Here is a 16,921-nt window from a genome sequence, read left to right as displayed (position 1 = left end):
CAAAATAACTTTTTCAAGCTCTGAAATTGACTGAGCAATGTTAGAGGGCCCTTGAGAGCAAGACACCAGGAGACCAAATGACCCACGTGTGCCAATACTTAGCTTGTTTGCTTATTTATTTGTCTGTTTGTTTAGGATAACAACAATAAGTGGAATGGGAAAGGGCACAGAAGGGAGAAGAAAGACTGTAGGTCTGGAGTTTTTTTTGACAGTCAGTGTGACATAGTTGTGAGTGTTGGACTGCAACTCTGGAGATTGGGGTTTGATTTCCAGCCCATGACCTTGGGCAAGTTACATGATCTTAGCCTCAGGGGAAGGCAATGGCAAACCTCCTCTGAACAAATCTTGGCAAGAAAATCTGGGTCGCCATAAATTAAAAACAACTTGAAGGCACAGGACAACAACAACTAGAGTTTTTAAAGGACTAATAACCGTAGAAGATGGGAAGGGGTGCAGGAGATAGGAGGAGGAGGAAGAAGAAGAGAAGCAGAGCGGGACAAGGAGTTAAGTTTATGGAGTCAGCTGGGCAAAAGACAACAGAAGACCAGGGGGAGAAGCAGAGATGGTGGCAGGAGATAAGAAAAAGTTGAGGAGTGGTGAAGACAAAGAGATGGCCAGCCAAGAAGGAATGGTGATATAATTAGATTTGCCAGTTCAGAATAATCCCAGGGTTTCCAGGCCAAAACCTGAGCTCTAGGAATGGGCCCCTGGAGGCATGAAGTACCAACCACAAGTGGTCACAGCTTATCATTCAAGGAGAGAAAGGTGGGACTTGTTTTCTCATATAAGGGGCTGATTCCAGATCAAAGTGAAATGAGACTTCCTTTTCACTTGTTAGAAATGGGACAGGCAGACAGATGCAGAGCATACTGGAGGGTGAGTCCTGACATCACAATCTCTGGGAGGGAAGGAGGAAGCCAAGTAAGTAAATACAACCCCCCCCCCAATCAATTAATCTAACAAATGCAAATTGTAGCACACTTCTACTCTACTAGCTGAGCTGGTTCTTTGCACACCACCCTTTCCTCCTTCTGGAACCCAGCCACCAAATGGAGAATTTACACACTCATATTTTGCCTGGAGATGACTCATGAAAACTGGATACTCAGGGCCTGAGATCTGGCAGCCCTAGATTAATGCCGACAACAGCTAGAAAAGTGATAGTCACTGTGCCATACGTAACAAATATAACAATATATTTGTGATTTGGTGTTAAACTGAGGAATTTGTATTTGGCCCATATAGTTATATAGGCCAAGCATCTGGCGAAATGGACACAAATGTCATTATGCATTTGTGGATAAAGTACAGGCCATTTCCCAGCTATGATGAGCCAGGGTGTTTGTCCTCTTTACGACTGCTATCACATGCATCCATGGGGAACATTTACTAAATTTCCACTAATTTTTTAGTACAGCTGTTAAAGACTGTACTTGGGCCCTGCCAGGGAAAGGAAAGCTGGCAATTCCATAACCCCTTACAGAAGTTGCATGAGAGAACAATAATAACTGCAGAACATTGTGAGGATTCTAAAAAGCGTTATTTTAAATATAACTAAGTAGCTGATGTCATTGAAAAGATTGCTCCCATTTCGCAGATCACAGTGTGACACCTAGTAATTCAGTAAACGGTTAATGGAAATGCGGGGAAAAGGGACCTTTGTCTCTTTAAGACAAGAGGAACTGCTGGTCATATATCTTTACTGTGCAGTGGGGTTATAAAAACATACGTCTTTGTTCTTTTATTACATCTATAAACATCAGGCTGCAGTTGATTGTTCCCTGGATTAGAATGTCCTAGTACTTTAAGTGAGTTTTGACACTGAAGGGAAGAGAAAGTAGAACATCTAGGGGAGGTCCTTCCCCCCCCCTTTTTTTTTTTTGACTGGATTGTTTTTATAGGACCTTGTCACTCTCTTGTAAGCTTTAACCACTGCCAAAGTTCTGAGCGGCAATGAATCTGGGATACACAAGGTCCAGAATTTATTCTTCCTTTGGTCTTGTATAATGTTTCGTGGCTTGTGTAAGGTAAGCAGAAACAAATCTTTCATGCTGTTTTCAGTTGAAAGCATTATTTGTTTGGGTTGAGTGCTTTTGATTTCCAAGAGAAGCTAGGAACTGCCTTTAAAAAGAAAAGAGAGAGAGAGAAGATAAGAGAGCTATGTGCCTGACTCAACCTAATCTTTGTATTTCCTCTGTTTTCCTTGCTGTATTTCGGAGTCACTTAACAAAAATGAAACAAAAGTAGGTTAACAGTTGTCTTGCGCTGGATGGATCAGTGTTACTTGTGAAGCTTTGTGTTGACTGTTTCGCTCATTTGTTCATAACAGTGAAAGGTGAAACTTTGCAAAAAATAAAATAAAATTGTAGTGATAGGCATTATCATGTACATCAGGAAAAGTAGGTTAGATACAATGAATGATTTGCAAAGCATCTGGAATCCATCTGGAATCCATTTTACATACTGGAAGGGATTAATTCTACAAACATACCTAAACTTAACTGTATATTAATCTCCTCAGTATCTGCTTAGTATTGTTTCTTGCATTAAGACTAGACAGCATTAAGAATAGATATTAAAAATATACAGAGCAGCATATAATTAAACATCAATTTCTTATGAAAAGCACAGTATCAAAAATCCCTGTGTGTGTAGTTACTGATCCATAATCCTGTTAAAATCATACAAGTCATGTGTTTTTAGTGTTAAAAACATTTGCTGAAATTCAGTTCATTAGAACATATAGAGAGTATCACATTAGAGCAGTGCTGTCTGACTCAATATATTAAAAGCTACTTAAATAATTTTGTATTATGTCAGTTTTAAAAAAAAGTAGTAATAATGTACAGGCTGCAGTTACTCTTTAAAATCTCTGTACTTTTTCTGTGGTAACCAATCGAGTAGAACTGTCTCCATCTTACTTTTGTAAATTGGACATTGTCCACAGCTAGAAACAAGATGACATACACCTGTGGCCTCATTCAGCGCAGGCATAGCTTGTTTTATTAAATCCGTCATCTGTGTCAAAAATTAATTATACGGAGACAAACATATAATTCTAAAGCACTTGCTGGTTCATCTCTTTCATATTTAAGATCTCAAATATGAGTTTGATTTGCATTGCTTCCAGTTCATTGAAAAATGACTGAATCTGTTCACATTGCACATGTGCAACTGGGCAGTCCCCTGTCTTCCGCCCAAGGATTTATCCTTAGATTACCTCTCTGTAAACCTCACTGGTGCTGTTTCCAGAGCTTGAAAAAGCTACCTTTTTGGACTACAACATGTGGAGATTCCCAGCTGCAATGAACAGCAGCCATGCTGGCTTGTGGATCCTGGGACTTTTGCAAATTCTGATTGCTTAGCTGTAAAGTGGCATATTTTCACCTGGGATGATTTCAAAAGAATTCTGTAAAATAGAGGATGTATGTGAAAGCACTGTATTGCAATAAATCCTTCATGGTTCCATCCACGTTGCAGAAATAATGGACCCACTTTAACTGCCATGGCTCAATGCTATAGAATTCCAGGAAATGTAGTTTGTTGTGGTACCAGAACTTTCTCTGACAAAGAAGGCTAATGTCTCACAAAACTACAAATCCCAGAATTCCTTAGCATTGAACCATGGCAGTTAAAGTGGTGTCAAATAGGATTATTTCTGCAGTATGGATGAAGCCCATGTAACTTGCCCAGGATCTATCTCTCAGTGGAATCTAACAAATAATCTAAATCCATCTTGAAGTGTAGGTTTTGAACAGGGTGTTCTGATAAAACATGTCCCTGTGGGTGTATCTGGAGGAATCGTTGCCAAAGGCATCCTACAAAAACATAATGTAGAACTCTTTGCAGATTGTGTCTGTCAGCTTGTGAAATGCTACATGGGAAATGACTGTCTGTGGATTATGGAGAGTTTAGGGACTTTATTGGCTCTGTGTGCCAAATCATGGTTTTGTAAGAAATCTCAGTGGAGGGAATACTCAGGCAAACTGCTGCATGTGGCTATAGTGAATATCATTCCCCCCCCCAATTAAATTGAATTAAATATAATACAATTATATTAGACAGCATTATCAGTATACATAGCACATTATAGAGCAAGATAAATAAGCCTTGTGAGTTTTTATCCTGACTAGATTCAAAGGGCTGGCATTAAAAGAGGTAGCTCAAGGAAAGGAGGAAACGATCTTAAAGAGATGAATAACAGTATTTGGTGATGAAGTCACCTCAAAAGCTTATGTATAAAGGCACTTCAAAAACCTCACCATAGGAGTGGTACTCAATTTTTTTTTCCTTGGTACCCCTCACCACTTTACTTCTACATGCAAGCGTTACACACCCACCTACTCGATGTAGTATTCAAATAAAAATATTTAGTTTATTTAGTGTGCATATTTTCCTTTACACATTTATGTATATTCATAGTTTACCGTTTTGTAAAGAAATAACATTGTGCAAAGTAGAACTGTTTTATTTAAGTAAACGCATGTGTACATTTTACACACATTGGAAAGAGGAGGAGGAGGAGGTGGGATCAGGGCCTCCAAATCTCACGAGCCCCTTGAGCAAATTTCATATGCCTCTGGGGGTCCTGCCCCACCATTTGAGAACTACTGGATTAAAGTGGTAGCCCTGTTTCTATAGGGAACAGATTCTGAAAGCAAAGAACCACACTCTGGCCTCCTGCAGTGGGCAAATAAGAGAACCTGGGGAATGGCAACCCTTGGTTTTCTAATCTCTTGGTGCACAGAGAATAGAGAGAGACTCTCCAGATGGATGCCCCAAGTAAGGAATAAACATCATAAGGAAGTTGGAGAGGTACCAGCTAATGATGACCTTTTAGCTCTGTGTCACTGTTCCGCTACATAAACTACCAATATGCTTCCTGTCTGAAGTAATTTTAGTCTGTTTAAATTATGGTCATGCCATGGCTTTACATTTTAAATTGTTGCAATTGTCAACATGTTTTTACTTGTATACAGCCCTGGGATATCAGGTGGGATATAAATAGCTGCACTGAAAATTAATTTCAATTAATAACATTTTAATTTTAATTGACAAATATGTTAGGGAAGACCATACTCTGAAAGTCAGAGGGCAAGTTTCCCACTTCTGTGGATCACCAGTAGGCCATATCAATGCACCTCTGGTAATTTTTAGTGCTTTTTGTTTTTGCTTTCCTGTTTCATCGTGGGGAGAGGAGAATATTAGAAGGCTAATCTACTATCAGATGAAAAAAGTTTTTTTCTGACAGCAGAAAATGACAGTGTTTGAGGATTGGGGGTCCTGAAAAATTGTAACAATAGGTCTAACTCTAGTTGGAACTAAAATAGTATTCAGTCCCATGTGGCCAAGCACCCATCAGTAGCATATATATCCCTGTTTGAGAACCACTGTTTTATGGAACATGAGTGCATCTACACTGTAGCAATAAAGCAGTTTGACACCAGTTTAAGTGCTATACCTCCACCCTATTGAATCCTGGGAGTTGTAATTTTATAAGGTCTTTAGGTTTCTCTGCCAAAGAGTGCTGGTGCCCCCCAGGCTACAAATCCCAGGATTCTGTAGGATGGAGCCATGGTAGTTAAAGTAGTGTCAAACAGCATTATTTCTACAATGTAGATGAACCTATGGTGATTTAGTTCAAAAAGTAAAGGTGGACAATCAAATGGGCAAGTGCATGTTTAATAAACATGTTTGTATGTCTGATTTGAGAGCCAGAATGATAAAGTGGTTTGGGTGTTGGTCTATGACTCTGGAGACCAGGGTTCAAATCCCCATTCAGCCAGGGAAACACACTGGGTCACCTTGATCAAGTCGCATTTTCTCATCCTCAGAAGAATGCAAGGGCTAAGACCTTCTGAGCAAATTCTGTCAATAAAACCCCATGATAGGTTCACTTTAGGATTGCCATAAGTCAGAAATGAAATTTTCATATGCCCAGTTTTCACAACTCTCTCATATCTTTGTGTAAGCCCAAGCTACAATACATGGCAAACTGAACTTTAGTTAAGTGTAAGATGATGTTTCAAACAAGACTATTTCTAAGTATGTTTCTTTTATGCAATTAAATACGAATCTGCCTATATCTATTTCTAAATATGTTTCTTTTATGCAGTTAAATACACATCTCCCTTGCTCTTGATGGAGATCATCTAGCACTAATAAAAAAAATCATAAGGGTGAAATATGGTCTGCACAAGACATTTTTTGCCTGAGGCAAAGACCACCCCTTCATGTACAGAGTCAGGCTGAAATGAACAGTTATTTCTGAATTGTGATAAGCTTTTGTTTTCTATTATACCAAAGGATAGCAAGCCAGTTTAGAGGGTACAGGTTGGACTGTGTGGTACAAACAGTTCTGCCCTCCCAACAGAAGGGAATAGCAGGGGGGCACTCAGGAGGAACACCCTCACCTGGATCTGCCACCAAAGTGATCAATCACTTCACTCTAGCAAAGACTCAGGAGAAAGCCAATCAACACAACAATTTTGGAGATATGAGGGTACCTTCACAGACAATTGCTATACCAGTGGCTAAAATCTGGTGAGCTGGGGGACCTGGCACCATACACAAAAGGCACCCACATTTGGTTTTCTGCCCAGCTCCCTTGGAAAGAGGGAATGGCCTAGATATAAATTTCTCTGTGGACCAGAGTGAAGCCTTCCAGTAAGCTCCCTGTCCTTTTCCTTGCTAGCTGGCTTTCTTTTCCCAAGTTCGCAAAACTGCAGGGAGGCTTAGGCGGAAGAAGCCAGACGCAAAGGGGAAATGGCACTTTGTTGTGACACCAGCACCTCAGCCAGCAAACTCCTTCTGTGGAGGTCTGCAGTGGCCCCACTTGTTGCCTTCTGTATAAGATGCTTCTCTTCTCAGGCACTTTTGTGTTACGGTTAATCTCAAATAATTTAAGATTCCACTTGTATCATCATAAAACAGTGAACTGCTGACACACGTTCGACAGTTGTAATTTACAGATCCTTTTAAAAAAGTGCTGCTGGTTGATTGTCACACGTTTAATGTGTTGACATCTTGTATTCCTCTATTCTGTGTCACTTTATTCCAAGGTAATTTCTATCTTCCTACACTTTAGCACTTCCTCCTGGAGTGTTTTTTTTGTTTGGGAGCTAGATCATAGGTTATTGATTTCAATCTCTCATATCCTTTTCAAAAACAGTATGACAGAAATGGATTTTCACTAAAATGACACTTCAGTAGACTAAACTCAGTAAATACAAGGCAAAGATTCAAGATGTATAGTTTAGAAGTTTGCCAACTTCATTTTAAGTTCTCACGTTGATACTACCTCTCTTTTTATCCCTTATAAAGATGCCTTTAAATCAATTTAGCACTCTCTTTATGGCATTTACTACAGTCCCATACTTCTGACATTTTTCCTTGCCAGTACAGTCATATCAGTGGCTTTGGTGGGAAGGATGGAGACTGGTTCAGTTAAGAAGCAGTATCCTTTAACAGGATGTGCATAGAAATGTGCTGAATTTCTTGCAGATCGTTCTGTGACTAAGGCCCATTACAGACGGGCCTTAAAGTGCGCGCTCCGCGCGTGCTAGGGTTAAAAAGGGGCGTCCTTTCCAGACGCCCCAACCCTAGCATGCGTGGATTGCACACAAAATGGCGGCAGCCGTTCCACACAGCCGCCGCCATTATGGCGTCATGGCCACGCCGCCTCTATACGGGGCGGCGCGGACGTGACGTCGTCACACTGCGCCAAGGCGCATAGAGCGCCCTTTCCCCGGCAACAAAAGGAGCTCCGAAACGGAGCTCCTTTTGCCGTTTGCGTCGCTGGGCGCAGCCTTCAGACAGCTGTGCCCAGCGATGCAGAGGAGAAAGGGGCCAAGCGGCCCCTTTCTCCTCCTCCCTGCCGCCACAGGGTGTCCTTGGGGCTTGAAGCCCCAAGGAACCCCTTTCCAGGCTGCAGGGAAGGGGCCTTTTGCCGCTTCCCTGCGGCCTGGAAAGTGACGGATCGGGGCCTCAGCGGCTGCCGCTCTGGACGCTAAGACCCCGATCCGGCGGGGAAAGGCGCGCCTACAGGCCGCCCCAAAGGGGCAGTCTGTAACGCACCTAAATTTAGTAAACTCAGTAAATTCAAGATATATAGCTTAAAAGTTTGTCAGCTTTATTTTAACTTTTATATTGAACATGTATTCAGGTTGCCAAGTCAGGTTGCTTCTGAGTAAATGTGGATTTTGTTGCACTGTCAGTACACTAAGCTCTTTGGATACATTCATTTGCTCTAGGTGTTGGGGTCTTTTTAATCATGTCCTTCAAAATGAATTTCCAGGGTAGTTTTACAGTGGAAAATTAAAAATGGAAAAGCAACAAAAACTAATAATACACTATCCCAAAATATAGAGAGAACAAAGTTATAATCACGAAGCATAAAACCATCAGACAACCTAAAAATAAACCAACATAAACACCTGGGAAAAACAGATGTCTTTACTTGGCAACCATGTGATGTCAAAGCAGGTGCAAGATGAATCTCCCTGTGGAGAGAATAGCACAGTCAGAGTACCATCAACACAAAGGCCTTTTAACTGGTAATCACCAGATGCATTCCAGATAGTGGGAAAACCTGAGAAATACTGTACCTACTTAAGCTCTTGAGTAAACATAGGTGCAGACACACAATACCTCAGGTATCCTTGTTCTAAGTTTTTAAATAGGTTGGGCAACAAATAGAACATTACTGGATGAGGTGCTACTGGCAGAATTGGAGTGGAGTTACAACCTCTGTTTCATTCTCTTTTTGCACACATCAGCACTCATTCATTGCTGACCAGTTGTCCTATTGTTATTATCATGCAATTTTGCGTTAATGAGAGAAATCCATCAGTAACTGTCAATATAACTTCATTCACGTGATTGTGCAAGTGGATATGTCATGAACCATTCTCCCTGCGTCTGCTATGTCACAAAGTTTCCAATGTAGTGAAGAAGATTTTAACTGGCTCCACTGATGCTTGATAAAGAGCATGTTGTTATCTACAGAACCACTGATTCTAAATTTAAAACCACAACACAGAACTCTAGAATCCAGAATCATTGGAAATGAGCTGTCCAACGAATCCCATCTGATTTCATCATTGCAAGATTTTGAAAGAAACAAGAATTCATACTCAAAGCAGGAAAAAAATGGTGTAGAGCCTCGGGTAATTATGCTGTACAGAAAACTGATACCAGAAATATTTGTCACAAAGCATGGAGTATCGTACTATTAAAAAGTAATGCAGAAATAATGTTTTTATAGTGTTATTGCTGCCTTTGTGATCATGTTGAAGAAATTTCACAAGTAAAACAAGGCAACCATACAAAATTACTGGAACAATATTTAGATTTACAAAGTATAAAGGCTATCTCAGAAAAAGAACAGAAGTTATTAAATGCAGAATTCACTATAGAAGAAGTTGCACAAGCAGTAAAAATAATGAAAACAGATAAGGCCCTGGGACCAGATGGTCTGTCAGCAGGGAAGTACAAGAAAATGGAAAAAGTAATAAAGATACCTTAGTTAAAGACTCTTAACAATATTCATAAGAACGGTATACCGTTCATGGTAGAAAGCCAATATCACAGTAATACACAAAGAAGGAAAAGACAAGAAAAATGTTCAAAATTATAGATCAATCTTACTTTATCAGGACTACAAACATTTTGCAGCAATTCTAGCTGAGAGACTGAAAAATGTGTTGACAAATACTGTTCATGATAACTAATCAAGCTTCCTACCAAAAAAGCATATGAAATAAAATATTAGAGCAGTGATAAACACAAGAGTATTAGGAGAAACATAATGAGAAATGGGTAGCATGTACAGTATATTTGCAGATGCCAAAAAGGCCTTCGATAAAGTGAAATGGGATTGCATGTTCACACTATTTGAAAGAATGGGATTTGGGGAGAACTTTCTAGGATGGAAAAAAAAACATTTATAAAAAAACCGATCAGCTAAGCTAGTAATAAATGGAGAGAAAACCAAGGAAATTAACATCAATAACAGTATATGCCAAGGATGCTCTCTCTCCCCTTTCTTATTCATAATGGTATTGGAGATATTAAATAACACAATCAGAAGAGATCCAGCAATACAGAGCATGAAGATGAAAGGACAAGAATAAAATTGAAGGCCTTTGCAGACGATTTAGTTGTAATTTTAGAGGAACCTCTTCATGGACATGATAAATTAATGGATAAAATGAATAAATTTGGAGATTTTGCTGGATTCAAAATTAAAAGAGTTAAAACTATAATTGTGACAAAAATACCAAGACATCAGAAGAAGAAATAAAAGAGATATCTGGATGTAATATAGAGAAAAATGAAGTATTTAAGTATTTGGCTATCTAAAAGAAACTCAGACCTTTTTGAAAATAATGATAGAACTCTGTGGAAGAACATAAAAAGAGAAATGGAAACCTGATCAAAATTGCAATTAACTTTATTTGGCAGGATAGCTACAGTAAAAAAATGACAATAATAAACTTTTCCTACCAAAACTTACCAATAATTGTAAATGAAAATCCTTTTTGTCAAAGGAATAAAGACTTGAGAAACTTTATATGGGCTGGACACAAGTCAAGAATCAAATGGAAAATGCTGACAGATAAAAAGGCAAATGGAGGGTGCAGTGTACCAGATCTTACACTATACTATTACGCTAATGCACTCTTGTGGACGTCAGATTGGGCTATGCTAGACAATGAAAGACTATTAACCTTAGAAGGTTTCAACAACCAATATGGGTGGCACGCATGTCTTTGTCTTGATAAAGCGAGAGTTCATGAGGAGTTTGAACATCACTTTATCAGGAAACCTCTATTAAGGATTTGGATGAACCTAAAAAAAGAAATTCTATGGAAGATTACTGTGCTGGATTTCACCTCAAGAGGCATTCCAAGGGAGATGGAAACAATCCTCCAAATGGCTAAGATATGAAGACATTTTAATAAAAGATCAACCAAATCAAAACACTATAAAATCATTGGAATAAACTGGGAACACAGACCATAAACTACACTGGCTACTGTATATACAACTAAAGGAAAGATTTAAATTGCATTTATAGTTACAATGCTTTGAAGAAGGCAGAAATGAATTAGGTAAAGTTATATTTAGCAACGAAGGGGGGGGGGGACAACAAAATTCTGCAGCTTATTGCTAGATAGACAATTGGAACAAGAGCAAATTCAAGATACAATGACCTAATGGGCAAAAGATGTAGGAAATACGATAGATCTGGAAAGCTGAGAACAATCAAGAAGGAAAATGCAAAAAGTTACACTGTCCCTAGATTTAAAAGAAAATTACTTTAAAATGTCTCAGTGTTGGTATTTAACACCTCAAAAAAGAGCAAAGATCTATTTTAAAAAAGCAAAATAAGTATTGGAAATGCCAACAGTCCACAGGCTCTTAGATCCATATGTGATGGAAGTGCCCTAAGATTAAGAAATTTGGAATCATATATTATTTTCATTCATATATTAGATTATTGGTATAATAAACTTGGAAAACAAAGCAAATTCCCTTGATAGATGATAGAGTACTTAAGTTAAGCTTATCAATTTGATAAATTGATAGCGAGGTCGAATAATAAAGATATGAATATCATAGACAAAGAATGGACTCCAATTGTAGAATTTTGCAAAAAAGAGGTGGAGAATCTAAATACCAAATAATATTAACCACAAAGCTTCATTAAAGTAATACTGCTTGAGATCAAGAAAATATTTGCGCATCAGAAGTCTAGAACAATGAGCTTTTTTTTCCTTTTTGTAAGTCAGAGGAATGTAACAAGTGTGTATAGATTGTTTAGTGTGTTTAAATATTGTTCGTGGTTTTGTGGTCATTAATGTTTAATGTTGTTTTCTATACGTTTTTATAACAAAAACAAGTTTTAAAAAAAGAAATTGCAAAATTTATATAGTGCTAGGGCACCCTGGTGTGTGAATGTCTGTAGTCCATGGGCTACATGCAGCTCCATGACTATCTTGGCAGGCTGGATCGGCGGCTAAATATGGAATATGAACTACTATTGCTGACCCTGTATTGCAGTGGTGTAGTGGCAAAACACATCAAAAACAGGTGCTAAAGCAAAATGTTCAGCCAGTGTAAGCTTCATTTTAGAGTACAGGTATAACTCAATTAATGAAATAGATGAGTTCCTGGACATTCTTTGGTGCATGTGGAGGTAGAAATAATGTGCACAGAATATGGGCTAAAGTCTTTTGTCCTGTTACAGATGTGTAACCCTAGAGTTACAAACTAGTGAATGTTTCATATTCATAATCCCTATGCAACCTCTACTTTAGGGGTAATTTAAGGGCTGTGAAAGTCCCCCAGTCTCTACTTACCAGGCAGCAGCCACTGCTATTAATGGGGGTCTGTTCCCCTGTCGAACAAGCAGCAGCTGGCTGACAGTCCCCCATGCCCCTCTGCAGGCAATCTCTGGCATTCAGGGGAATTGTGATGGAGTAGGGGGTTCTCCTTCCCATTTTACAGAGCAGTCCAATGGCAGCAGGAGAAATGATACAATCATACTCACCCAGTGTATTCATAGCAATGGGATCATTTGGACCAAACCTTCAACCCAATATATTGTTTACTGAACCATCTGTACATAAACAGATTCCCCCCATCATTCTAGCTAGTATTAAATACCATTTCCCCCTTGAGTATGCTTAGTTACTCATTTTTTTACAACTCTCTTGATGTATTTTTTTCTTCTTTCCTTTTTCTCCTTTCTACCAGACAAAAACAAGAAGTAATATGTAGAGCCTCTAATGAATATGGCCCATGGATTATCTGGATAATGGAAAGTGTATTTCACTGACAATCAAGGTGTAATGCTTAAAAGCACATTATGAGGATGTTTTGGAAGGAAGCAGCAAAAATAGCTGCTCTTACCTTGCACATTGGAAATTACTGTTAAAATACCCTCATAGCATGCTAATACGTCACCACCTCTTTCACCTGTAGGCAAAATATATGTAGCTACTGGAAAATTTGCTTAACCTAGAGTGCAGTTTTATATAGAATTTCAGAAATATAAGGGATGTTTGGGGGGAATATGGTGAATTTGGGATAAGTGGGATCTCAGGATGGTGTGGTGGTGCCCTCAGAACAGGACTTTAAGGCAAAAATCTCATTCAACAGAATTAAGTTATGGTGACTCTATCATGGGGTTTTCTAGACAAGATTTGTTCAGAAAAGATTTCCTGTTGTCTTCCTTTGAGGCTGGAGAACTGTGGCTTGCCCATGGTCACCCAGTGGATTTCATTGGCTGAGCAGGGATTCAAACCTAGAAAGTCCTAGTCCAATCTCAAACCACTACATTACACTAACCCACCTCAAAACAATTAAAAACATTTCAGTAAAAACAATACAACATTCCCTTAAAAGCCCTCTCTTTAAAACCCTTAAGTTTCAAAAGCCAATTGGAATGTCCGAGGAGACAACATGCAGATTAGAACCTTGACACTAGTCAATGGGAGCAAAGCCAGGAAAAACTGTGGGCTGCTACCAGCAGTGACTATATAAGACGGAGGAGCAGGTTTAAAAGGTTGATGTTTAGTGTGCCCTGAGGGGTGACGAACAATTGAGGCTAGGTTAGGCTACTGTAAGGGGCAGTTAGAAAGGGTTTTGGTACCCAAGAAAGGGACGAAGACTGTCCTTAATTATATTGTTGTAGTGTCCTGCAGGAAACATAGTGTTTGGTGATTAGTGGAGTCACAGGTAACCAGAAGGGTTATAAGATACAAAAGTTTAATATAGGTTTTTTGAGAATTTAGGGGTGAAACAGACAGCCTCAAAGGGGTGGCTTGAAGCTGCCCCTGAAAAAGTCGGACTGGAGCTATGACAACCACACACCACAGCCCCAATCCGCCTTTTTGCTGGCCCAAAAAGAAGTGGCAAAAAGCTGCACCTTTTTGCACTAGCAAAAAGCTGGTTTTTGTGCTCTGCCGTGGCTTTAAGGCCCTCCAGTGGTATGCGACATCTAAATTTTGCACCACTGGAGTGCCCAGAAGCCAGCCCACATGTGGGCAGCCAGGCAGCACGAAGCCAGCTTCTGGGTGTCTTGGGAGCCTGCATCTTGTCGTGTGTACACCATGCCCCCAAGCTGGCTGTAAGCCAGTTTTTTATGCTGGTCTGTTCCATCTCATAGTCTATAAGGGAACATATACAGATATCCCTCCCTTTTTGAGGACTTGGAATCTGCAGTTTTGCTCTTCATAGGAGGGACAAACGTCCATTAATAAAATGCCAGCGTTCTCCCACACGCACCCCATTATTTTCTATGGGACTCGAATATGTGCAAGTTGCTATTTTTGCGAGGGGGTCCAGAAAGGGTCCCCCATAAATTGGGAGGGGCTATTGTATATAAAGCTATAAAGAACCAATTACCAAGACAATTTAAAGAAACTGTTAAACTGTGTAACTCATAAAGTATTTATACACCATATCCATTATGAACACCATCCACTAAAAGAGATACTATATTCAGCCCCACTTGTAATTAATTTAGTGGGTTTTTCTTTAACAAGCAGCTATGTGAAGTGATTTCAGTAACACATTAAAAACACTACCAACATTGAGATAAATCTTTTAGGTTTGGGACACATTAGACAGTGGGTGTGTGACTGTCAAAGAATAGCTGGTGCCAAGCTGGGGAAAAAAATTGAAACCCAGAGGGCTGGCATCTAAAGAGAAGTATAGTGCAGGAGACAATTAAGAATGTCCCGGGTTCGAGTCTCACAGTGAAGAATTGGTGGGATAAAGGCTATCACCTTCACATAATTGGTGGCAGTGGTGGGATCAGGAAGACCCCCTGGGCTGTCATTCAAGAAAGTGGTTGGGTAGGTGAGTCTCACTGTGACAAATTGGTGGCAGCAGTGGCACAAAAGGAAAAGAGTAAAAGGCTTAAAAGATTTTGGAAGTGCCACATTGTCATCATAACAATGTCAATGTGTTTTCTTTAGAAAGTTAAGTTTTTCAGATTCAAATACAATAACAGATTTTTTTCTCACTCCTAAGGTGACTATTTTGTGAATAAAAATAACACATGCATAAATATATTGCTGCTTGTAAAAGTTATCAGTCTTTATGTTTCACAGAAATAGTGTATGTGTGGGTATTTCACTTATTTTCCCCCCACAGTATTGCACAGCACAACAGTAACATCCTAGTTAAGGACAAAATGTATTCTAGATTAAAAGAATTCTTGGTCTTCTCCAATGAGGCACCTGCTCTCAAATATTGATTGGATGAAGATGGCCAACCTCATTATCTTTCCTAAAGAGATTATTTTTTTCAGACTCCTACTGTTAGTGTAGAATTTGGAATATCCTATATTGGGATCCTCCATCCTATGAGCATTTTCTTACCATTTCCCATTATTTTGTTTTATGTTGTTAACAGAAAAAGAGGAATTGTTCCAGAATTTGCTGGTACAGGTGGCTGAGCAGTTGTCAAGGTAAAATCTTCATATAATAGCTTTAGAAATGTTATATTTTCCCCACATACATCTATGTAGTGTGGTCCTCAGACATCTTACTCTGGAATAAAACTATTAGCGTTTGTTCCAGCGTTCTGTATATTGAATCTGGCATGTCTGAGCATGTAAAAGTCTGTGCAGATTGGTCAAGAGGAAAAAGATGAATTAATTTAAAATGATACATTTCTGCACTCCTGGTTGAAACCAAAGACACTCCAAGACCCAGTGGGGATCTGGAGATGAGTAAACAGATACCTAGGATTTCACAGCATTTGTTTTTTTTCAACTCTTACCTGAAAGAAAACAGAATTAATTTGTGCTGATAGAATCTGCATTTTCTCTGATAGACACAGAATATCATTTTCTCTGGTTAAAAAAAGTATTATAACCAATATTAGATTTCAACTTCTTAGCTGATCTGTAAGGCACCTATTTTAAAATAACAGAAGAGTACTTAAAGCAGTGTACTTCAACTTGAGGCCATTCACACTGCACTATTATTCCATTTTAAGTACCATGGCTCTTTGCTATAGAATCGTGGGATATATAGTTTCCTGCCCTCAAGCTTGCAATCTAAATAAGACAGGAAACGTAGGGAAATGGGAATGGTTATGAAGGAGAGGAATCAAGACCGGATGATTATGCTAAGGAAGAAAACATTTATTAGCACTTCCAGAACTACAGAGATATATGCCCCAGTTCAGAACCTCATGTGAAATTCAACATATATAGTGCTCCTAACATACATGTTGACTACTTCACTTATTTATATGCACTCAGGAAAACTTCACACTCTGTTAAATGGGCAAAAAGTCTATTCCATTGAAATGAGTGGTGAGTGACTGAAAGTGAAGAAGGTCTGTTTGCACATTGAAATCCTTATGGCTGCCACAAGTCACTGGATTAGAGCAATAGCATATTAGTGGAGCATCATCACTTATTAAAGAATTATTTATTGAAATATTTTGTGTGTGTGTGTGTGTGTGTATTCATATATAAAGTATATCATTAAATGACTTTTATGTTAATTTTACTCACTAATTGAAGTTAAGTTTTGCATCAAATTTGCCAGTTTATGCTGCTAAAACTGTGTGTGCTGTATTCCTAATTAAGGTTTTTTTTCCTCTCTAGGGTATTTAAAATTGATGAACTGAAAACTGAAGTAACTAATCACTTGGCAATGCTGGAGAAAAAGGTTGAATGTGAGTGTCTTTTTTTAAAAAAATGAAATCTAGAATTGTTTGTATCAGTCTTGAGAAGATCTATCATTTTCAGGGTGATTCTTCCAATTTGTGCCAGTTTCCTACATCTTAAGCTTATGGGGTTTTGTAGGTTTTTCTGAAAGCACACGATGATAAGTTCACATAAGCACTTCTCAGTGCAGTAGCCATTGAAAACATGGCCCAAACAGCTTGT

The 16,921-nt window shown here is 38.9% G+C and overlaps 1 protein-coding gene across 2 annotated transcripts in view; it reads left to right on the top strand.

Annotated features, from left to right (window-relative positions):
• The window catches only part of PDE9A (phosphodiesterase 9A), a 103,691-nt gene that overhangs the window by 30,689 nt on the left and 56,081 nt on the right, over nt 1-16,921 (top strand). The window contains exons 1-3 of one of the 2 annotated variants that reach the window (XM_089511962.1): nt 1,922-2,027; nt 15,430-15,484; nt 16,637-16,707. In XM_089511962.1, the coding sequence (XP_089368088.1) occupies nt 16,686-16,707 (22 nt within the window). In that variant the 5' untranslated portion in view covers nt 1,922-2,027; nt 15,430-15,484; nt 16,637-16,685. Of the gene's footprint in view, nt 1-1,921; nt 2,028-15,429; nt 15,485-16,636; nt 16,708-16,921 lie in introns of those variants that run through there. The other variant, XM_089511963.1, reaches the window with a different exon arrangement.

Source organism: Sceloporus occidentalis, unplaced genomic scaffold (genome assembly GCF_023333645.1).
Source record: "Sceloporus occidentalis isolate IW3139 unplaced genomic scaffold, rSceOcc1.0.p SCAF_2, whole genome shotgun sequence".
NCBI classification, from domain to species: domain Eukaryota; kingdom Metazoa; phylum Chordata; class Lepidosauria; order Squamata; family Phrynosomatidae; genus Sceloporus; species Sceloporus occidentalis.
This window is presented reverse-complemented; position numbering and strand designations above follow the sequence as displayed.